The 24,322-nt window shown below is 29.8% G+C and overlaps 1 protein-coding gene across 1 annotated transcript; it reads left to right on the plus strand.

Annotated features, from left to right (window-relative positions):
• Nucleotides 1-2,854: 2,854 nt before the first annotated feature.
• Nucleotides 2,855-24,230, plus strand: LOC129956517 (astacin-like metalloprotease toxin 5). Its single transcript, XM_056068438.1, has 6 exons — nucleotides 2,855-2,913; nucleotides 8,473-8,552; nucleotides 14,636-14,717; nucleotides 17,448-17,562; nucleotides 19,997-20,172; nucleotides 24,004-24,230. The coding sequence occupies exons 2-6, from the start codon at nucleotides 8,475-8,477 to the stop codon at nucleotides 24,228-24,230; spliced, it is 678 nt and encodes a 225-aa protein (XP_055924413.1). The 5' UTR covers nucleotides 2,855-2,913; nucleotides 8,473-8,474.
• Nucleotides 24,231-24,322: the final 92 nt, after the last annotated feature.

A 24,322-nucleotide genomic window follows, 5' to 3' on the forward strand; every position in this document is an offset into this window, starting at 1 on the left:
TCGAGAAATATTTCGAATATTGTGAACATCTTTGTATCGTTTGAAAGCTAAAGGATCAGGGAATATTATTAAGCAAAAAAAAAAAATATTCGGTATTTTGAACGATTTTCGAAATTTCAAGTGTGTACATACACCTTAACTGCACCTATATAGTAACCTAAATTTGTAATTCCTTGTAGGAAAGTTTTCATCCATTTTATTCTATTCCCCCCCTCTCCCTCCCTTTCGAGCTCATAGCGCCAAGAAATCAGAATCGGATATTAGAAAATCGGAGAAGGAATTGATGCAAGTATTTTTCCTACTTATTTCTATCCGATTAAATTAAATTTATCTTCGCCTTCCATCTTACTGAATAGAAATTTCAGCGATATCTTGCTTAGGATCGGAAACTACCACTACGTTGTTTATTTCACAAAACTGAACTTATTGCAATCGGTTGCTCATTACATTACATAGAATGAAATACTTGATTTGGGAACACGAGGCTTAAGAATTTTGTCAATGATGTTTTGCGAAAACTGGTAATTCAAATAACAGAAATTTTTTCAGCAGCAGACTGTTTAACTTCGTCTTCATGTTTCCTTTTCCGCTGATTGATAGTCAAAAATAAACTTTAACAATAATTTTCCAACAATGAAGTATTAGAAAGGGGGGGGGGGCAGAATTAGTAGTCTCTTCGAAACTTTGCCACATGCTCTGGAATAAAGATGTTGAACTTTAAAAAAAAAAAAAAATGTTGACCTTGGGAATGGTCTGAAAGCCACGAGTTCCATAGATCGAGTTTTAGATTTAAATCGTAATAAAGAAACCAAACATAACTTTTACGAGCCGTTTCTTTAATCAATTAAAATCGAAATATGACATAGAACTACAACTTTAGTAATAAGATTACGCACCAAATTTCATTTATCTAGGTCATTGTATTCTTGAGTTTGTATGCTTATGAAGGTACAGATAGATAGGCGTAGGGCCTTGTCCAACATTTAATAAAAAGTTACATTGTGGCTGCTGAATCTCCGAAATAAATTTTATTTATATTACGCTCCTAATATTGAAGTTATCGTGTTCTCGAATGCTCAGACAGACAGACAGACATATTTGTAAATGGATTTCGTTCAAAATTTGATTAAAATATGCAAATTTTATATCAAGGTAACATATCGAATTTCATCCGTCTGGCTAAAAGCAGTTTTGAGTTACCGTGTTACGTACAAAAAAAGTCCTGGCATAGGGGTAGCGCTTCTTCCCCGTGATCCGGGCGTCCCGGGTTCGAGCATGGTTTTTCTTCTTCTGTGTTCTATCTATGAGGTGTGTGAATATGCCCCTCCCCTGTAAAAAGGGGTTGTGCAAGCGAATGTGACGCATGAAGTAGCTAAGTCGTACTTTTGGCGCTAGCTGGAGCTACTGAAAAAACAAGAGACGCTCCCTCGGCTTAAATCGCTTGCAGATAACAGTCAGCGGGCTTCTAAAGTGCCATAAGTCTCAGCAAAAAACAAAAAAGACATAAAAGGTGAACAAACTGAAGTAATTTTTAAAAAAATATGTTTCCCGCTCCCAGGGAGGTCTGAAATGTAGAGATTCGTCAAAATCTCAAATTCGAATTTTTTGACGAGTACAATACGTTCTCTTACATTAAAAGTATACGAGAAAAATAAAAAGAATTGTGTAAGAAATTTGTGCAACATGTAATATATTACAAACAAAAATTACTTATATTACCATACTTTCTGATAATTTATTAACTCACAAAATCAGATTTTATGAATTGTAAGTTTAATTCATAATAAAATTTATTTTTATTTTTATTTATTAAATTTATACCACGAATACTTCAACGTTTTTCTCGCCTATTTTAAAATTTCTGCAATTATATTACACTAAGTTTTTCTGAAAAACAAATCAAGAATACCAAATTGAATAAAATAAATGTGTACGAAAAATGACATGAATTTTCATCCAGTTTTTGTTCATGCGTTGAAATTTTAATTTGAAAACTAACTTTAAGAAATCGCTATGGACATATAAAACTTCTCTTTAATAAATAAAAAGTCAAATATCTAAAAAAAAAAGAGTCCAAAAATTAAGTTACATTGTTACTCTATCATATTGTTATCCTAAATTTATTTTGGCAAATTATTCTACAAATAATTTTTCAGTCTTTTTGTTTTTACGTAATTATTTTGTAATTTCTTTTTCTCAAAAATCTGGTTGTTTTAATATTTTACTTGTTTATAAGGAGGTTCTCTTTTTTCCTATTTTTCTTCCGTTTATGAGACGATTTCCCCTTTCCCATTTATATTTAAAATTAAATTTATCTATAGATAAAATATTTTAAGCAATATTACATAATGCCTCTATATTTCAGCTACAAGTCGTTTATTTTTTTTTAAAGTACTGTTTCCGAGTTAAATATCAAAATTTTAATTAAAAAAAAAACTTTAAAAAAGCTTATTTTGGTTTTAAACCTCATCTTATCAGCTTTATTTTTTATCAGATACATAATTGCAAGTCAGAATCGCAAAAAAAAAAAAAAAAAAAAAAAACTGTGCATGCATCTAATATCCAGTTACTAAAACCAGAATATTTTCAAAAAAGTTTGCTTCCACATCACTGTATCTTGATATTTGATGGAATTTTAAACAGGAGTGTGCTTGTACTCGTTTGCAAATATGCCAGACGCTGAGTACAGCGAGATTTCTAGATAAGGAACGTACATTTATACGCAAACAGCACTTGCAGTCAATCAGTACACAAGCTGTTTCTGCTTCAAAATGTTTTGGACACTATTAATTTGGTTAATTTACCATGCGATTAGACACATCATTGGGAGGGCGGACCCTGTAGCCCTCTTGGGACCGCCAAGTCTTTCTTTTGAAGTCACACCCATAGGACCACAGAATTGGGAGGATGAAAGTAAGGCTTATTGTTTTTTCAACTAATTAATAAGTGAAACGAGAAATATTTGTAAATTGCATTTCTTCTGCAATTATCATTAAATATTTGTTTACAATTGATTCCGCATTTGTGGAATCTTCCTTCTAAATATTGTTTGGACAGTTTTTTTAAAACATGATAACATATAACATATTTTTTTATAACATATATTTTTGTGCATGAGCAGTACAGATATAGTAAACCTTTTCTTCTGCAGATATAGTAAACCTTTTCTTCATCAGCTGGTTATAACTACAAATATTTGCGATATTTCTTTGCTGTTATTAATTATAATTTAATAATAATTTATATAATAACTAATTACAATTTAATAATTATTTTTAATGCATAATTTAATTTTTATTGTAATTTAATAATTATTTTTAATGCATAATTTAATTTTTATTGTAATTTAATAATTAATTTTAGCATATAATTTAATTATTAATTTTTAATAATTTAATTTTTTATTGTAATTTAATAATTAATTTTAAATAATTTAATTTTTTATTGTAATTTAATAATTAATTTTAAATAATTTAATTTTTTATTGTAATTTAATAATTAATTTTAGCATATAATTTAATAATTTATTTTTTATTGTAATTTAATAATTAATTTTAGTATATAATAATTAATTTTTAATAATTTAATTTTTAATTGTAATTTCTTTGCTGTTATTTCCTATCTACATATGGTTGGTACAGCAGCAATTGAATTTTTCCTTTCCATATGGGGAGGGGGGAGAGAAGAGATTCAAAGAAATTTACCATTCTGATTACGAATGGTGTAATCCATAAAATTTTATCAGCATTGGGGTGATTGGTACAAATACACTTGCATCCTTTTCACAGATTAGGGCTGATATACAGATAATATAGTAGAATTATTTCTTCTACATGAAAGAAAAGTAGGCATAGTAGTTTTACAGTAGAATTTTCTCCTCAATCTTGGAATAAAAGAAATAGTTATAGTAGAATTTTTTTTCCCTGCTAAATTTTCCCCGCTATTAATTTTTCCTGCCCATATAGTTGGTACCGATTTAATAGAAATTCCACACTCTTCTTACCAATAATATAAAACAAGCAAAATTCTTCTGTGTATGTTTCATACAGATGCATTCGAATTCTTTTCACTTATTAGAGATTATATACAGATAATATGGTAGAATTACTTCTTATACATTCATAGTAGATTTATTGCGAGCTAGTGATTCACATACCATAGATTCTAACTTCCCCTGGTGTACGCATGTTATAAATACATCAGAATTTTACTCTCTACTTAGGGATAGAAGAAATAGATAAAGAATTTTCCTCATGGCTAAATTTCCTCTGCAATGAATTTTTCCTGCTCATAGAATGGTTTCAATAGAAATTTCCTTCTTCTTACCAGTGATATAAAGCAAGCAAGATTTCTCTGCATATGATTCAAACAGATATATTCGAATTCTTTTCACTGATTAGGGATGGTATGCAGATAATAGAAGTATTTCTTCTATTAGAAGTGATACAAACAGAGTAGAATTATATTTTCTGCTTGTTAGTGGTCCAAATACAGTACATTTTGTCCCCTCTTGTGTACAGGTGTTATTTATATAGCAGAATTCTTCCTTCCGCCTAGGAGTAATACAAATACATAGTTTTTACCTCAGTTAAATGTTTGTATACATATTATAGAATCATCTCTTCTACATAGAACGAATACAGATTCAGTAGAAAACTATCTTCTGCGTCTAAGAGTCATTCTTCCTTCTAAGAGAAATACAAATACATTCTTCCTTCGGCTTAGGAATAATAGAAATGTATAATTCTTTCCTTATCTAAGTAATGGTACAAATATTATAAAATTCTTTCCTCTATGTAGAGACGGGACAGATTCAGCAAAAGATTATCCTCTCTATGAAGTAGATACAAATACAAAAAAATACATCCTTCTTCAATACGAGTTGTACATATACATTGAAAATTCACGGTACAAGTGGTATAGACGCATTTTAATTCTTTCATTAATTAGAGATAGTATAGATATAGAAAAATTATTTCTTCTACATAGAAGCAATATAAACATAGTAGAATTATCTTTCCTACACGCTTATGGTTCTGATACAATAGGTGTTTCCCCCCTTTATAAACAGGTGTTGTAAATACAGAAGAATTCTTCCCTCCGCCTAGGAGTAACAAAGATATAAAATTTTTTCCTCCGCTAAGCGAGTATACAGATGTTATAGAATTATCTTCTCTTCGTAGAGGTAATACAAATTAAGTAGAAAATTATCTTCTGCGTAAGGTGGATTCAGATGAAATAAAATACATTTCTCTTCATACGAGTCGTACAGAAACATTGAAATTTTTCTGTACAGATATATAGATACCGTAATTTTTTCACTGCATGTAGATAGCATAGATGCTGTACCAATAGAATATTTCTTTTCACTTTACGTATACATATTATAGAATCATACATATTATATGATTGTATACATATTATAGAATCATCTCTTCTACATAGGAGGAATACAGATTCAGTAGAAAATTATCTTCTGCGTCTAAAAGTCATTCTTCCTTCTAAGAGAAATACAAATACAGAATTTCGGCTTAGGAATAATGCAAATGTATAATTCTTTCATTATCTAAGTAATGGTACAAATATTATAAAATTCTTTCCTCTATGTAGAGACGGGACAGATTCAGCAAAAGATTATCCTCTCTATGAAGTAGATACAAATACAAAAAAATACATCCTTCTTCAATACGAGTTGTACATATACATTGAAAATTCACGGTACAAGTGGTATAGACGCATTTTAATTCTTTCATTAATTAGAGATAGTATAGATATAGAAGAATTATTTCTTCTAAATAGAAGCAATATAAACACAGTAGAATTAACTTTTCTACACGCTTATGGTTCTGATACAGTAGGTGTTTCCCCCTTTGCAAACAGGTGTTGTAAATACAAAAGAATTCTTCCCTCCGCCTGGGTATCTACGATATAAATATAAAGTAAGATATAAATTTTTTTCCTCCGCTAAGCGAGTATACAGATGTTATAGAATTCTCTTCTCTTCTTAGAGGTAATACAAATTAAGTAGAAAATTATCTTGTGCGTAAGGTGGATTCAGATGAAATAAAATACATTCATTTCTCTTCATACGAGTCGTACAGAAACATTGAAATTTTTCTGTACGGGTAATATAGATACCGTAATGTTTTCACTGCATGTAGATAGCATAGATGCTGTACCATTAGAATATTTCTTTTCACTTTACAGTAACAAGCATATATTATTATATTCACCTATTCAAAACGGTGAAAGTAACTTTTATTTTGTTATTTATCCTAAACAATATCCATGCCAAGCTTCTAATTCAAATGCCCATTTACTTGTCCATTTTAAATTTTTAGACGGAAATATTTTGCTATAGTCAATCCTTCTGACATCAGTGATAACTGAAATTATTAGTGGACATATAGTCACTAGCAACCGTATTAGAAATGCATGCATAATTGCACTTTCTAGAGTGTTGAATCTATAAGAAGAGCTTTAAAAATTGAAGGAAAAAAAAAAACCCTCATTTTAAGTATAATTCCGTTATACAGAATATCGCTCAAAATTAAATTTTCGGATTTATCAATGTCTTTTAAATACATTAAGATCGTTTTATTTATTTATACATTAAGATCGTTTTATGGAACGTTTTATTTAGTTGTAATGATATACCGATTGTAGTCTTTTAACTCTGTGCTTTTAATTTGAATTTTCATTGATATAATTGTCAAAAGGAGCATATACATTCATAACTGACTCCCCGACCCGCCTGAAGGCACACGGATAAATAAAACTGAATGACCGGACCGCCGCAACAGCAACACTGGCGGGAACTGTGGTTGAGTCCTGAGGGTCATAACCGGCCACGGTACAACCCTTTCCGAAGGAAGTACGTCCCATCATCGATGGGAGGAGCCAGATAAGCCAGCTTTTTGTGCACTCTCCAGGGTGGCGAGATCCAACCACCATACCGGAAGGATCTCATCCTCTTTTCGAGGTGCCCCCTGGGGATAAGTCAACCAACAGACTCTCCGACCCGCCACGAAGGCACACGGATTTAAACCATAAGGCTGAATGACTGGACCGCCGTAACAGCAACACTGGCGGGAACTGTGGTTGAATCCTAAGGGTCATCACCGGTCACGATACAACCCTCCCCAAAGGAAGTACGTCCCGTCATCGATTGGAGTCAGACCCTCTCCCACCTATTTGTGTACCCTCCAGGGTGGCGGGAACCAACTACCATGCCGGAAGCATGTCATCCTCATTTCAAGGTCCCCCACAAGAGATTATTCCGCGGGGGTAAAAAAAACATAATGAAACTTCATAATATAATTGCAGTAAGATATTTCATTCTCAGATATGAATTCTTCAAAATGTAGATATAATTTCAATTTATCTACTTTTAAATTTAATATGTTTGCAAAAATGGAATTCTGTAATCGATACTATCCTCATTTATTAACATGAAATCTACACTTGCTGGTTTAGTAACTTGTATATTTACATATTTACACTAGTTTAATATTTTCTGTAATTAGTTGTCAATTAATTACCTACTTATACTCTCTTTAATCCTAAGTATATAATAGCTGATTCAATGACAATACTTTTTTTTTAATTTTCTAAATTTAATTACCAATTATTGCTTTTATTTAATTTTGATACCGAGTGAAACGCGCCATCTAGTGGTAAATTAGAGAAATAATTTTCTCTAATTCATAATTTTTATAATTCTGAGTAGTGAATTATATTTAAAGATTAAGAAAATAATAAAAGTAAAACATTTAAGAAAACATACTTATTGGTGACTAAATTCACAATGCAGTTTTTTTTTTAAATAAAAAATATACAGGCGATAACAACTACAAAAAAAAGTGTGAAAGTGTGTAACGCTATAAATAATATAAGTAAATTAAGTAATATGCTAGGAATGAAAATTAAAATAAGATTGATTTTAAAAAATCAAAATATATTACAAAAGTAATTAAATTTCTTATTTATTTAAAATATCTCAATCCATCACCTTATACTTTTATTATTTTATTTTGACCTGCAAATATTTAATGAAGAAATATTATCATTTTTTATAAATTATATTTTTACATAATTATTGTTTAGTTATTTTTTATTCACTATCCTTCAATTCATTAATTTAACTTTGACATCATACGCATGATACTATCTAGTTATGTTTTTTTTTAAAAATAATTTCAAGATTCAATATTATTTATAATAATTAATCATAAATTTAAAAAAAATAGTTAATTGAAGTGAAATATACATTCTGTTTTTTTGTTTAGTAATTAAATTATTGCCTGTTTTATTTAAATTTATATTTAAATCGTTTTATTTTTATTTAATTATTAATAATTATTATTATGAATTTTTATTTAAATTAATATTTATTAATTTATAATAAAATGCCCTCTTAATAAACGAAATTTCTCGCAATATTCTTTAATATGAGAAATTTATTTCCTACAGGAATGGCCATGGAAGCTCTCCATGGTGACCCTCGAGGTGATATGAGATTTACTACTGATGATGACATAACCTTTGGTGGAGTAAGTATTAGCAAGTAATTTCTAAAAAAAAATATTTCAGTCACATACAGGGTATGCGGTTGAAATACTTTTTTGGTAACAATATAACTAATGGTGACACTATATATTAATATAATTACACTATATTTGGTTGGTAACACTATAGCTAATACTGTACAGTCCAAGATAGGTAGACACTTTAAAATCGGAAAAATATTTTAAAAAATCTGATAAAAAAATTTTTTGTTGCCATATGAAATTTTGAAAAAATTAACATTTCTAATTTTTATACAACCCTCTTTGATTCTATTATCAAATTTAATAAAATAGTTTCGATATATTTAATTTTAAACATAAAATTTTACTCTCCAGAGATCAAACCTACCCGAGTTATAAAGCTTAGAATTTCAATATTTTAGGCCAATGAACAGCCACCTTGAAGATGTGTCGTGCATTGATTGATTGATTTTCTTCTAGATGAAATGGGCTAAAACATTAATATTCAAAGTTTCGTACAAAATAATGGAAAGTTTATTATAACAAGAATATTTCACTAAATATGCCTAATAAAACTGAAAAACAAAAATTCAGTATTTTTTTTTTCAAAAATGTATTTATTAACTCAAGCATCATAAGATATATTTCTTTACCATTAATCTATTTCACCTCTACTATTGGATATATAGAACCTATCACTGACATTTAGAAACTACCTTTTCGTGGACACCTTGTATAGTTTAGTTTAATTTAATTATGTTAACGTCTCATTTTAAAGTAACACTAAAGCTAATTCAGGACGGACCTCGTAATTTTGAGCTTCGGTCAGATGACGAGGACGACACCTGAGCTGGCATCCCCCCACCCTCTCCACACCAGACCATACCAGGGGGAGGACGTTTGGCCTGGACAGATTCGACGCGCATCAGACCCGCTTATACGGCGCTTCTTCGGTGGAATGTGGACTCAAACCTGAAACCCCGCGGTTCCGAAGCCAAGACCTTACCACCAAGCCACCGGTGGCCAAACACCGTGTGTAGTGTGTATTTTAAGACATTAGTCGATATTATTATGTTCCTTTGTATTTAGTAAGCTAAAAAAGCTTTTTATAGGTTAATGAACATGTGTGTATGAGACATATCAAAATATATGAAAGCAAATAACAAGCAAAAGAATACTTATTATTCTACTAAAATTGCCTGAAAAACTTAAAATGCACCCGATTTTTAAGGGGATTTGATTAATTTATACCAAAGAAAATTATAAATAAAAATTCAAATGATTTCTTAAAATTGAGCCTATTTTTATACAATAACAGAAATACACATATCTTTCATGCTTTCAAAGATAATCATAATTTTTAATTTCTACTGTTTTTAAAATCTCTTGTAACAGACATTCAATATTCCCTTTTACTCAATTCATGCTTTCATCTTCCTTTTTTATAAAAGAATTCTTAGCAAATCATTTTCCAGAAAAAAAAAATGATAAACATAATTAAATTCATATGAGATAATTAAAATTATTCCGATTTCAATAACTTGTTGGGTGTATTAATTTTAAAATTTTCCACATTTTATTTATAGTACATCCTTAATTCTTTAATATTTCATTTATCTATCTATCTATACATGATAGCTTTCACAAAATTGATTTTTACATCAAATTGAAGTTAAAAAAATAATCTTTTCAATGCTACTAATGTTTTAACCAATAAGTTAAATCTCTTTTAAATGAATTTTTTTAAAAAAATTTTTAATCCTATTTTTCAATTTATTTCGCTTAAACTAAAATAATAATTAACCTGCACGCGCACATTACGCATGATTGGGAAAAAATTAGCTTTTATCAACATGTTGCCATCATATTGACAAAAATTCAAATGATAAAATACATCAACAATTATTGCAAATTAAAAATATAAAAATGTAATTTTCAGCACGTGTTTAAGAAATGAAATAAAAATAAAAATTGAAATCAGCTATTGCAAATTTCCTGTTGTCATGTGAGAGCATTATTATTTTTTAAGTTACTGTTTGTCTTAATTTAAACCATTATTCAGTTTAAACCGGTTTGAAACAAATCACGTGACTGTCAGATTACGCATGCGTCGATATTTAGAAAAAAAAAATTATCTCAAAACCGGTCGAGCTCCAAAACTTTCGCCTCAAAGACATTTTTTTTTTTTTTTTTTTTTTTTTTGCCGAAATCTGGCTCTAAATTATCACGTTATTATTGTATCGCACAATTGTTAATGTTTAAAAAGCAACGGTTTTTTCTCCCTATTCCAAACTTTTTCGAGCTTCAAAAGTTTTTTCTCTAGCTAGATAATTGAACATGAAAGAAAAAAAAAATTATTTAATTTATTAAATTATTAAATTTTAGTTTTTTCTCTAGCTAGATAATTGAACATGAAAGAAAAAAAAATTATATATATACTTATAATAAAGCTCAAAGCGTGTATGTGTGTGTGTGTTGCCACTCTACAGACCAGACCGCACCGGGGCAGACCATCTACCGAATTTGGGGGCCGGAAATGTGCACTTCGGAGCGATTTTTTAAAATTTTTAATTACAATTTTTATTAATTAAAAATTAAGCGAAATTTTGGCGTTTTACTGCTGTAACTTCCAAAAATATGACAGTACAAAATTGATTTTTAATCAGAGTGAAGTTCAAAAAATAATCTTTTCAATGATATTAATGCTTTAAAAAACAAATTAAATTTCTATTTTTAATGAATTTTTAATATTTTTCAATTATTTATTTCGCGTAAAATAAAAATAAAATTTAAGCTCCCCGAGAGCATTGAACGTTAATGGTGTTGGGGGGGGGGGGGATTAACTTTTATCAACGCTTTGTCATCATATTGACAAAAGCACTAATTAAAAGATAAATTAACTATCATTCCAAATTAAATATATAAAAATGTAACTTTCAGTACTTGTCTGTATGAAATTAAATAAATATAAAACATGATATTTTTTGAAAAATAAATGAAAAGAAACGTTTTTTATGATCTTTCACAATGCTTATATTACTAATTCAATTAAACAATTTTATTTAAATTCAAATAAGATTTAATAATTTCAAAATATTACTCTAATTGGAGTCTAACAGATCATTTGTAAAACTTTAATAACAGATATACATCTGTTAACAAATGGTCTAAACGAAATAAATAATTATATTTTATATAATTTGAGCCAATAAATGCTCATGAATTACGAATTTTAAATTTTTGCATACATCCTCTACCCTGTGAAAGATATTTAACTGAATATTCTTAAGATGTTAACATTTATACTTTTAATAAAGCTCAATGTGTGTGTGTGTGTGTGTGTGTGTGTCTCTCGGAACTATTTTTTCGAATTTTTAATTAGAATTTTAATTAATTAAAAACTAAGCGAAATTTTGACGTTTTTTCGCTAAAAATTCCGATAATATTACAGCACAAACCCAATATTTACATCATGATGAAGATTTAAAAAAATTATCTTTTTAATAATACTAATGTTTTAAAACGCAAATTAAATTTCTATTTTCAATGAATTTTTAAAAAAATAATTTAATTATATTTTTTAACAATTTATTTCGTACAAAATAAAAATAAAATTTAACCTGCACGTGCGCATTGCGCGTGATTGGGGAAAAATGAGCTTTTATCAACATGTTTTCATCATATTGACGAAAGCTCAGATGAAAAAATAAACCAACAAGTATTGCAAATTAAACATATAAAAATGTAATGTTCAGCACGTGTCTGCAAGAAATGAAATAAATATGAAATAAAAATTAAAATTGAAATCTGCTTTCGCAAATTTATCATGTGAGAGCATTATTATTTTTTAATTGTTTCCGTTAATGAATTTAAATCATTAACCAGTTAAAACCAATTTGAAATAATCAGTGACTATCAAATTACGCGTGCTTCGATATTTAAAAAAATGATGGTTTTTTTTCATCTCAAAATCGGTTGAACTCTAAAACTTTTGCCACAAGGCCGGATTTTTCCCCCTCGAAAATCCGGTTTAAACTGATTTGAAATGATCACGTGACGATTGTATTGCGCAATTGTTAATTTTTAGAAAAGAAATATCCCCCCCCCCTTTCCATACTTCAAAATCTTTCGTGCTCCAAAAATGTTTTTGCGAGTTAAAAAATTAAAAATGGAAGTTATATATATATATATATATATATACACACCTTTCTATAACTCCTTTCGATGTTTTATGTTGATTTCAGTTTTTTTCTTTGTGCTTCTTCGGGCGATAACTTCTTACCACATTGCCCTTTATTAGCCAAACAGGAGAATCGGGTACATGACGGATATTCGTACCAAGTTATAATTTTTTGTTGGCAATAAGTTTCCAAATTTGACAACCTGATTTATCATTTTCTAATAACCCTAAAAGCGAAAAAGTGATACCCCCAAAGTGATAAATCGCCAATTTTCTGCCCGTGCATTTTGTGGCTTCAAAAGTCAAAACAACATCATGTTTTCACATGATAATATATTTTCTAAAAAATAAATGCAGAAAATATTTTTTACGGTACATTTACGATATCTACATTATTTATTCAATAAATCAGCTTAATTTAACGCAAACATGCTTTAATATATATCCTTTCAATTCAGGGCTAATTTGTAAAACTTTAATAATAGAAATACATGAGTTAAAATGGTCTAAATGAAGTAAATAATTATATTTTATCTGAGTCAATAAATGCTCTAATAAATTTAAGAATGTTTATCTTTTATCTAGATCCCCTACACTGTGAATCATAATTAGCAAAATATTCTTGAAACACTAATATTTTAAATAAAAAGTGTTGCTCTGTAATTAATTAAATCGGTCACTAAAATTGACTGATTTGTGGAAATTTGAATATCACTATTGAATTAAAACGGATGATTTAAGATCACATAATCGAACGTCTCAAAGATGATACCGCAATCAGCGCACAGGGTTTCTCAAGATTGATTGGCCTAAGATTATGAAAGTGTTGATTGCTCTAAACTATTTTATTCAAAACTTTATAAAGATATCAGATTTGATATCAGAAAATAGAAACGTTCGTTTTTTTATTTAAAAGTTGATGTGTCAAGAATTTTCCGCAGAATGTGCTTCCTTGGGACCGGAATGTATAAAATTTAGACAAAATAAAATGTTGTTATTCATGGCATTTAAATCCTTTTGAAAGTAAAACTAAAAATTGAATTTCTTGGTGAATCTGAGAAAATTTTGTGGAATAACTCTTGCGATATTACACAAATTATGAAAGATATTCTTTAGTGCTTAAAAGTTTAGCGACTGAGCGACTCTGTTTTCATATTTAAAAAAATGCTTTGTTTCAATAAAAAATGTTTTTATATTAATTGCAATATAATCATTTTCACTTTAATTTAAAGTAGAAATTGTACAGGGAGCTACCAGAAAATGAGAGAGATACATATTACATTATGGCTTAAGGCCTTAATAATAGTATTAGGGAAATATATGACTATCAAAATTTGAAGTTTAAAAATATTTTGATGAAGAAGCTATTAAAAGAGGAGTGACATAAAATATTTATTTATTAAAATTTGAACGAGCATTAAGGTGGCGAACCGATTGGTCGCCAAAGGCGGCTAGTTATATAATAAAATTCTAAAAATGATATAAAATATAATTTCCCCCTATTCTTTTAATTCACCATATAACACAACATTCTCATTTTGCTTTGCAAGAGACTGACACAATATTCACGGTTTTATTCATAGTACACATTGCCATATTCATTCGTTTAGTATTCTTGAACTCAAGACAATAACAACATTTCCTTCAATCATCGTGGTTTCAGTATAATTTCTTTCTTTCTTTTAATAAAGTCTAGATACATGAATATCAAACTGGATAAAAGCTACATTAATTCTAGAACTGGAAATGTGGTGTTAAGATGTTAAGATATAAGATTATAAACATGATTATAAAATAGTCCTTGAGTCATACATGGGCTACAACTACATCTAATGCATAAGCAGTATTTAAATTGTATACTGATTATATGAGGAACAATAAAAGGAAATGGAGAACACTGATCAAACGATGCCAATAAACTTTTTAGGTAGGTACAAAAGACGTGAAATATCGTTGGCCCGGATACCCAGGAAAACCGGAGGTGGCATATGAGATCCACTCTTCACTATGTAAGTTCTATTTATGTGTTTAGTCCGTTTGCACCAAATCTAATAACAAAAATATAAGAAATTATAAACAATAAATATTTAATAATTACTTTTATATTAGATTAGATTACACACTAGCGAAATATGGAAAATAATTCAACTTTTGATTTTAAAAGGTTTTTTTTTTCATATATTAAAGACTGATTTCATTGGTTCTGTATATGAAACTTCGCAGAGACTATAACATAAATTATAATACTGTTCATGATTTCACATGCAATTTTGTAAAGTTTTACTCTTTTATTTATGAAGTTACGGCTTTAACAATTAAAGAATTCTAATCCTTTTATCATGTGAGAACATGATGTTGTTTTGGTTAGGGGGTTTTGAAACTCGAAATCGCGTAGGCAATGAATAAAGCATAAATGGCAATTTCCATCATCTTTTAATCGCATGTATTTTTTACCTGCTTTTACCAGTATTGTATTATTATTATTATGTATGCTTCTTTGAAAGCAGATGCGTTTTTAAAAGATTGACCTGCTTTTACCAGTATTGCTTTATTATTGCGCATGATTCTTTGACAGCAGATGCGTTTTTCAAAAGGTTGACGTAGAACTATGACATCATAGCTGTTATTTCATCTCAAGACCAATGAAGAAGTCTCGTGATTGTTTCGAACCGGTTTAAACTGGTTAATGCCTTAAATTAATTAAGACAAATAATGACTTAAAAAATAATAATGTGCTCAAATGATAACTTGAAATTTGTGATCGTAGATTTCATTTTCATTTTTCTCCAGTTTAATATTGAGTTTTTAATTTTTAATTCTTGTTTTAATCCTATAAATTCTTTGATTTGTAAAGAGTATTCAAAGTCATTGACTTATTCTCTTCTTATTTTATTTAACCTTCCTTTAATACACTTCTTAAGACATGGGATCAGACTGAAATCATTCAGGCTTATAAAATTAGATTCCTTAATTTTAAAATCTAATTTAACAAATTTAATTTAATTTATTTTAAAATTTTTATTAATTTACAAAAGGTTATAAAAACTATCAACTCATTGCTCAGTATCATTAAAGTATTCAAGGAATTCCTGATGAGTTACTGTTTTTATAAAATCATCAATCATATGGTTAAATGCGCTGCCATATTTAATTTTATTCATCTTATTGCATTATTATTATTACTATTACGATATGTTACTGCATTTCTACTACTGCATTATTATTACTACAGCATTAATATTACTACTTGTAAACTTTTGTAAATAATCTTATATTTTAGAATGTCTTTAGTAAATTTGATTACATTTATAATTCCTGTTTATATGAATTTTTAATTACTTTTCTAAATATCCTATTAATTTTAAGATCGTTCACAACTTTCAAGATCTATATTTGTTTCTAAATAGTTATGAAAGCTAGTGCTTAGAACTTTAAAAATGTTAATATATTTAAATATATTTTATTATTAATTATTTTAAAAGTTTAAACTTCCTTGTCTTTTTAAAAATGTTTTTAAGAGATTTGATAGATGTTCATTTTATGTGAATTGTTCTTTGGTAAATAAATGGAATATTCTAAGCAATAAAACTTTTATTTAAACTAAAGGGAAAATAAATTTTAAAAAAGTATTTACATTCAATCTTACTGTTAAAAAGAAACGATGTTAAGTTTTCTATTTTCGTTGTCCTCCTCTGACACAGTCATGTGCTGCCATCTATTGCTCTCTACGCGAACTGTTATGAATTTGGAAATATTTGAATCGGGCATTCCTATATTTAAATTGTCTATTCTATCTTCTTGTAAATTTCTTTATCATTTCTTTTCTGTTTTGTTTCTTCATTCTCTTTTTTGTTCTTACTAAGATTGCTAGATCTGGTCAACATCTTGGTAATATTTCTATGTCTTATGATTTCTGCGTTATAATTTTTTTTAAAGTTTCAAAATTTAAATTTAATTACGATGATGCTTTAGTACAAATAATGAAAATACATGCTATATAAAGCAAGACCTTGATTAGAAAGAGAAGTTGAAAAAAATACTAATATTAGAAAATATTAAGCAAAGCGATTATCAGAAGAAAAAAAATCCCAAACATTAACATAATATATAAAAAGGAATAAAACGTTAACAAGAAAATAAAGGCAAACGATTACAATGTTACAGCTAATTGATTGAATTCTTAATTACTTTGACAACATAGGTAATAAATGCTTACTAATATCTGTTACTCACTAATAGTTGAGTCAAAATTTTCTGTTCATCGTCTTTCAATTTCATTAGCCCATAAACTAAAAATTTCTTCAGTTTTTCTAAAATAATTCATAAACTGTTTTGACCCGAAACAAATAATTCTTGTTTAAAGATAATGGAAATTTATTTTTAACCATTAGAGTTGAAATAGCTGAAACAGGACTAGTTCTAGTTCCAGTTCTTAATTCATTATAAATCAATGAAAATGATTTTTAAAGGAAAATAGAAAATAAATATCATTCTTAGTGAACTAGTAAATTATACAAGAATAGCATTTACTGCAAAATAAAAAATTATTTTCTTTCTTTAAAACAATTTATTTCAATATATTAAAAAATAATGTACTTTGAATGTCCGTTCCTTTTTAGCTATCACATTAATTTAATTTGATTTTTTTCGCAAAGATAATTCAGTAGATTTCGAATAAAATGCTTATGAATTAATAAAATATGTTCTGCTATGCATATTACGAATATCTACCTTTTCAGCAAGCTTGAAGTCCAAGATTAAAACGGCCATGGACCAATATCATAAGCACACATGTGTTAAATTTGTGGAAAGGAAGAAACAAAAAGACTATGTACTGATTATAAAGGGTGATGGGTAAGTAAGGTTTTTTATAATTTATGATTAAGAGTTTAGTCCTTCAAATGTCTGCTCTTATTAGATATATTCTGAGATGAATTCCTCAAATTAGTCAACTTTTTAACAGTTCTCTCCTCAATTTAGTTCAATCCACTTTCTTCAGTCGAACCTAAAATGTTTTTTTAGCTATATTTAGCTATTAGATACATTTTGAGGAGAATTCTTTTATTTGAAGTCATTTATTGCTCCCTCAATTTAGTCAAACTTTTTAACGACTTTCTCGTCAATTTAGTCAACTCACCATCTACAGTCGAACCTAAAATACCTTTTTAGCTATATTTAGCTTTTAGATACATTCTGAGAGGAATTCTTTTATTTGAAGTCATTTATTGTGTCCCCAAATTAGTCAACTTTTTAACAACTTTCCACTCAATTTAGTTCAACCCAGTTTCTGCAGTCGAGCCTAAAACTTTTATTAGTTTTATTTAGCTATTAGATACATTTTGAAAAGAATTCTTTTATTTGAAGTCATTTATTGCGTCATCAATTTAGTCAAACATTTTAACAACTTACTCGTCAATTTAGTCACCTCACCTTCTACAGTAGAACCTAAAATGTTTTCAGCCATATTTCGCTATTAGATACATTCTGAGAGGAATTCTTTTATTTGAAGTCATTTATTGTGTCCTCAAATTAGTCAAACCTTTCAACAATCTCTCCTCAAATGAGTTCAATCCACTTTCTATAGTCGAACCTAAAACTTTTTTTTAGCTTTATTTAGCTGTTAGATACATTTTGAGAAGAATTCTTTTATTTGAAGTTATTTATTGCGTCCTCAATTTAGTCACACTTTTAAACAAATCTCTTCTCAACTTAGTCATCCCACCTTCTTCAGTCGAACCTAAAATGTTTTTAGCTATATTTCTCAAATTTTTAGATTGTTTTTTTTTTTAGTACTTAGGTTCAGAAAAAGTGTATGGGGAATGATAACTCAAAAGAATAGCTAAATCAATCTTGGTAAAGGGATGGTATGGTGTCCTCTGTTGACCAAAGCAATCTAAGAATGCCTAGGTAGCTCCTGAAATCTAATTTAGCTCCATTGTATGGAAATTAAATTTCTAAGAGGACTTTCTAGGGAACTTACCAAGTTCTTTGCACCACTGGCGAGAAAGCGAGAAAACCCCTCAAGCACCTACTCGGAATACAGTAAACAGTACAGATGCAAAGAGGGAGAAAAGGATAACTAAAGGGTTGTTCTTTGCGAGTGAAAAGTACAAGAAACAGATATTCTGAATAACCAACGAAAGGGGTCTCCTCAAAATTTTGTCGCATACTCTCTAATAAACTTGTCATGCCAGAGATCGTCTTACATGGCATTGGCGTACATTAAATATAAAATATTTTTTGGCGTGAATGTAGCATTTTTACTGAATCTATCGCGCCATCATTGTCGTGTTATTTGGCGATTAATCCCTGGTATGCGTTGATAGGTATCATAAAATCAAATTTTTGTTTTAAACACGTTTTTCCCACCCGACTTAAACAAAAATCTGTCACAAAATTGCATTTGGGGTCACAAAATCCCTTACCAAATTCGATATATTTAAACCATTGCGTTTTTGAACTATCGTTTTTACATGTTTCAAAAAGTACAGAATCTACAATCCATTGTAATTGCACTATAGATGTTAAATCTGTGTACCAATTTTATCTATCTAGTTCTTTTTATTTAGTAATTATCGTGTTAACTTATATTCGAAAAGACGGATAGATGGACTTCCTCTGAAAAGATTTTATCAAAATTTGATAGAAATCTGCAAATTTGGTATAAAGACCATATACCAAATTTTAATCATCTAGCTCAAAGCGAGTTTGAGTCATCTTTGTCACAGACAGACAGACAGGGAGCATTTTCACAAAATGTCTTTTTCGAAATCACAGAGGTCTAAAGCGTGGAAATTCGTCAAAATCTCGTATGTGAATTTTTTGACACTTATTATAATTTTTTTATTCTACGCATACTCGAAAGTAAAAATTAAAGATTTAAATACTTTAGAAGGAAAACGAACGCGAATTTTGACATTTTACCGCGTTAAGCATATAATGATTGCGCCTAACGAAGAAGTAATTTATTCTTGTCTTATAAATTAACAAAGCTACAATTATTCTCATCTTATAAACTAACAATACTGTACCTGTTTTGTAATCTCGATCTTCATTTGTAACAAACCTATTACAATGCATCACTCGTTTTATAAACAATGCTAAACCTATTCTCATCTAAAAAACTTGCAAAACCATATTATTCTTTATTTTATTTTGTAAAGTTTTTTTTTTCACTTTCATAGGATAAATTTTGCCCTTTGACATATTATGACTCATGTAATTAAATTGTACTCTTTTGCTGCTGCAACACATAGACTCACTGAAAACCCTTATTCTTTTATTACAGATGTTGGTCCTATATAGGTAAACAAGGTGGAAACCAAACTTTGTCTTTAGGCAAAGGATGTGAGTACGTTGGAACCATTGTACACGAATTGGGACATGCCGTTGGTCTTTACCACGAACAACAGAGATCGGACAGAGATCAGTTCATCACTGTGAACATGACCAACGTCAAGAAAGGTACTGTCCGTTCTCGGATTCGTAAACTCGCAGTGTGTTTGCGCATGCGTCAGCATCAGCTTATTTAGTCAAAGTAGGGGTGAAAGGAAAGATGGAAGGAGCAGATTTTTGCATTTAACAATAAGGTGAACTCGAATTATAACGTAGAAACTAAGGATGATTCATAATTTTGTCGGAAAAAGATTCTAATTCACAATAAAATACTTTAGAACATGTTTACAGTAAGAGGACAAAACATTAATAATAATGGGAATAAGTGGAAGATGTCTGTTCTTAAAACTTGATAATTAACTTTCCTTTTTTTTGCAAAATAATAATAACTTTTTTATGCTAAAACACTTTTTTTAATTTATTATTCAATTTTTTTGTATTATTGCAAATTAACACTTATTTTTATATTTTTAAAAATTTAAGATTCTGCTGAAGATACTGTTCATTCCGCAATTTTGCACATGAGTGAGGATACGTTTATTTAGTCAAAATAGGGAGGGGGTGGGGGTGGAGAGGAAAGATTAAAAGAGGGGATTTTTACATTTAACAATAAGATGAATTCGGATTATTCGTGGACTTAAGAGACGTAGAAACTGAGGATGATTCGTAATTTTGCAGGAAAAAGATTCTAATTCACAATAAAATATTTTAGAACAAATTTGCTGTAAGAAGGCGTAAATATTAAATTCTGATGAATAAATAGAAGATTTGTGTTCTTAAAATTTGATAATTTAAATTTTTTTATAAAATAATAATAACTTCTTGTGCTAAAACGCTTTTTTAATTCATTTTTTATAACGTTTGCTTTGCATTATTGAAAATAAAATTTGTTTGTATATTTTTAAACCATGCTCTGAAGATACTGTTCATTCCGCGATTTTGCGCATGCGCCAGGATGCGTTTATTTAGTCGTTATTATTTAGTAGTTATTGGGGTGACCGAAAATATTAATTATTTACAACAGATTAACAATAGATTTTTACATTTAACAATAAGATTATTCGTCGAATTAGAAGGTGTAAAAACTGCGGGCAACTCTCAATATTGTCGGTAAAAAAGGTACTAATCCGTAATAAAATATTTTAGAGCCTTTTTTATTGACTGTAAGAGGGCCTACATATTAAATTATGGTGAACAAATGGCTGAATTCTGTTTTTGAAATTTGGCACTTTAAGAAAAGGGTTTTTAATAAAATAATTATTATTATTTATACTAAGCAATTCTTTTTATTTTCATTGAATTTTTTGATAACATTTTTAGATTAATAACAGTAGATAATCACGATCACATTTAATGATATACTCTAAAATATTCTTCGTGCCACTCCTGAAAGTGTTTTTTTCACTTGATTTAGACATACAAGCAATCAACACGCAAATTTGATTAAAATAAAATAGCAAGGTCAAAAACGATACAATACTCACATACACGTGACAAAAAAACTGAATGAAAAAATATCTAATGGAGTAGAAATCAAGGTCAAAAAATGACGAAGAATTCCTGAAATGCGATCATCCTTCCTATCCTCATCCCTTAGCCACGTAGAATCGTCGAAAACGAATATCAGGCTTGGTTTTCATTCTCCTTAACCACTTGTGGTGATAATGAAGTCACAAGTGTATGTGCCAAAACTGCCCACTGTAACTCGCAGCGGAGCCACAGAAAAAAAACCCTATATCTTAGAAATCGAGAAAGATTTATAATATTTCAATGAATTAATTCATGTTATAATATGTTAATTAATTCCCGACATAAGATTGTGACATAATGGCACACAATCTCAGTTAACTGGTGGCAAATATTATTTTTACTTCTGTGACTGACGTGTGTAGCACGTCGTAAGCGATTCAATGACAATAGTATCTTGACGTGCGCGGCGCGTCTTTCCATTACAAGTGTTTAATAGAACTTTGATAAAATATAAAAAAGAGCTGAAATTAAACGTCATAAAACTCATTAATCAAGAGATGAACTTTTGTTTGTGAAGATTGATCTTTATTGAATAAAGAGTAAAAAAATGATTCGTTTGGTATTTTTTTCCTTTTTCTTTTTCTTGAGAATAACCATGTGTAGAAGAAATAAATATTTTTTCTCATCTATTGGTAATTTTGAGACCATGTTAGACGGCGAAGGTTTCATTTTCTGAAATTGTGATGCTTTCAAACACTTTCTTTTAAATGTTTTTGAGGACCTTAACCTTAATTGGCTACACTGATCCGTCACTAAGGCACACAGATACATCTGATTGACCCAACAGCCACGATAGCAACACTGGCCAAAACTATGGTTGAGCCCTAAGGGCCATCACCGGCAACGGTACAACCCTTTCCATGGAAAGTACGTCCCGTCATCTATAGGAGGTAGCCGACCACCCACCATTTCTGTACTCACTCGTGTGGCAAGAACCAATCACCATATCAGAAACTTCTCATCGTCACCTCTGACATGCTTCCTGGTGGAAGAGTGTTGTTAGGGAAACAGAATTTCTCCTCTCATCCAGATCAACCGATCAATATTTTCTTTTGTTAGAGAAGATCATGATTAAATGAAGAATGTAATAGCAATTAATTCCTTTTTATTCCCCGTAAGGAGAACCGCGGTGGGCTGACGGTAAAATTTCGACTTCAGGACCGGAGGGTTCTAGATTTGAAGTCCGATTCCCAATTTAAAAAAAACATTAGTTGATCGTCACTATAAGACTGTTCTGACTCGCTCTGAGGCACATGAAAAAATTTGAATGTCCGGAGGTCACAACATCAATAGTGAGAACTATGGTTGAGTTCTAAGGGCCCCTGCTGTAAGAGATGCGTCCCGTCATTGGTAGAGGATAGTCGATCCCACACTATTTCTATACCCATTAGGTCGGCGAGAACCAGACACCATTCAGGAAACTTCTCTATCCCCATATCTAAGGACCTCAAGAGTGGCACATAGTTGATAATAAAGAATTTTGATGCATTTATAACTTGATAATATTTTTAGGTTGGTATTTTTTTTCTATGTGATAGATGCGTCGAACTTAAATCAAGATTATGTTCGGTGTTTAAAATTAACGGTTCGAATATTCTTTGTATCTTTAATATAGATCGATTCAGGTGATTGTATCAATGTTGTTGGGATTGTTGTGGTAATGCTTCATTTTATTGCACGGAAGAGTCTCCGTATAAGCTTGTCTTCTGCACATTAAATCCGTTGGGGCCAAGCGTCCATTCATTGGTGTGGTTGGAGGGTTGGCAGTTAGCTCAGGTGTCGACCTAGTCATCTGAAAGCGCTTTAAAATTACTAGGACCATACCAAAAGAGCTCTAGTGTTGTTTTTAAACGGGACATTAATATAATTAAAATTTCTTCTTGAGGAACGACTGCTTGTAAGAGTCAAATATCTTTTACCATCGCCCTTTTAAATTTATACTAGGTACCGTAAATCTTTATTTGATTAAAAGATGACGCATTGCCTGCTGGTTTTATATGTGTACCAACAAGTTCTTTCAAATGTTGCTGAAGGCAGTAGAAAATTCTCGTTTCCCAGATTGATCGATTTTTATTATTTCAAATCAGTTCAATTATATTAACATCCCGTTTTAAGACAACTCTAGGTCTATTTTGAACCGAATCTAGTAATTTTGAATCGCGGTCAGATGACGAGGACGATACCTGAGCTGCCCTGCCGTCTCCAAATTTCCGCAGAACGTCAGCAGGATGACGTTTGGAAATGACGGATTTGACGTGTACCTTTCCCTTGTATTGTTTGAGATTTTGATGGGGTTTTTTTTTTTGTTGTTGTTTGTTTATAGAGTGATGTGCCAACGTAGAATTACAATTTTATTCTTTTCTTTCACAGGTTTTGAGGGCAATTTCAACAAGATCAAGCCTTCCGAAGAATTGAGGTACACCACATACGACTACAACTCCATCATGCAATATGGCGAATACGCTTTCTCCAGAGCTCCTAAAATACTCAAGACGATGGTCGCCAAGGATGGAACGCCACTGAAGGAGCCATACGAGAAGCCCGGGCTTACTGCCAAAGATATGGATGTCATCAACAAAATGTACCAGTGTAAATGAAAATGGATTGTAAGATTTAAAATACAATAAAAAATATGGTATATTTCGTTCAGTTTGTCGAAATAGATAATGTAGAGGAAAATTGAGTCACT

Source organism: Argiope bruennichi, chromosome 11, assembly GCF_947563725.1.
Source record: "Argiope bruennichi chromosome 11, qqArgBrue1.1, whole genome shotgun sequence".
Taxonomy (NCBI): Eukaryota; Metazoa; Arthropoda; class Arachnida; order Araneae; family Araneidae; genus Argiope; species Argiope bruennichi.

Excerpts from the sequence above, each read along its gene's own strand:
- LOC129956517 (XM_056068438.1), top strand. The coding sequence starts at position 8,475 with ATGGCCATGGAAGCTCTCCATGGTGACCCTCGAGGTGATATGAGATTT. Across the intron at positions 8,553-14,635 it reads ATGACATAACCTTTGGTGGA|GTAGGTACAAAAGACGTGAA; the intron begins GTAAGTATTAGC and ends TAAACTTTTTAG. Across the intron at positions 14,718-17,447 it reads TGAGATCCACTCTTCACTAT|CAAGCTTGAAGTCCAAGATT; the intron begins GTAAGTTCTATT and ends CTACCTTTTCAG.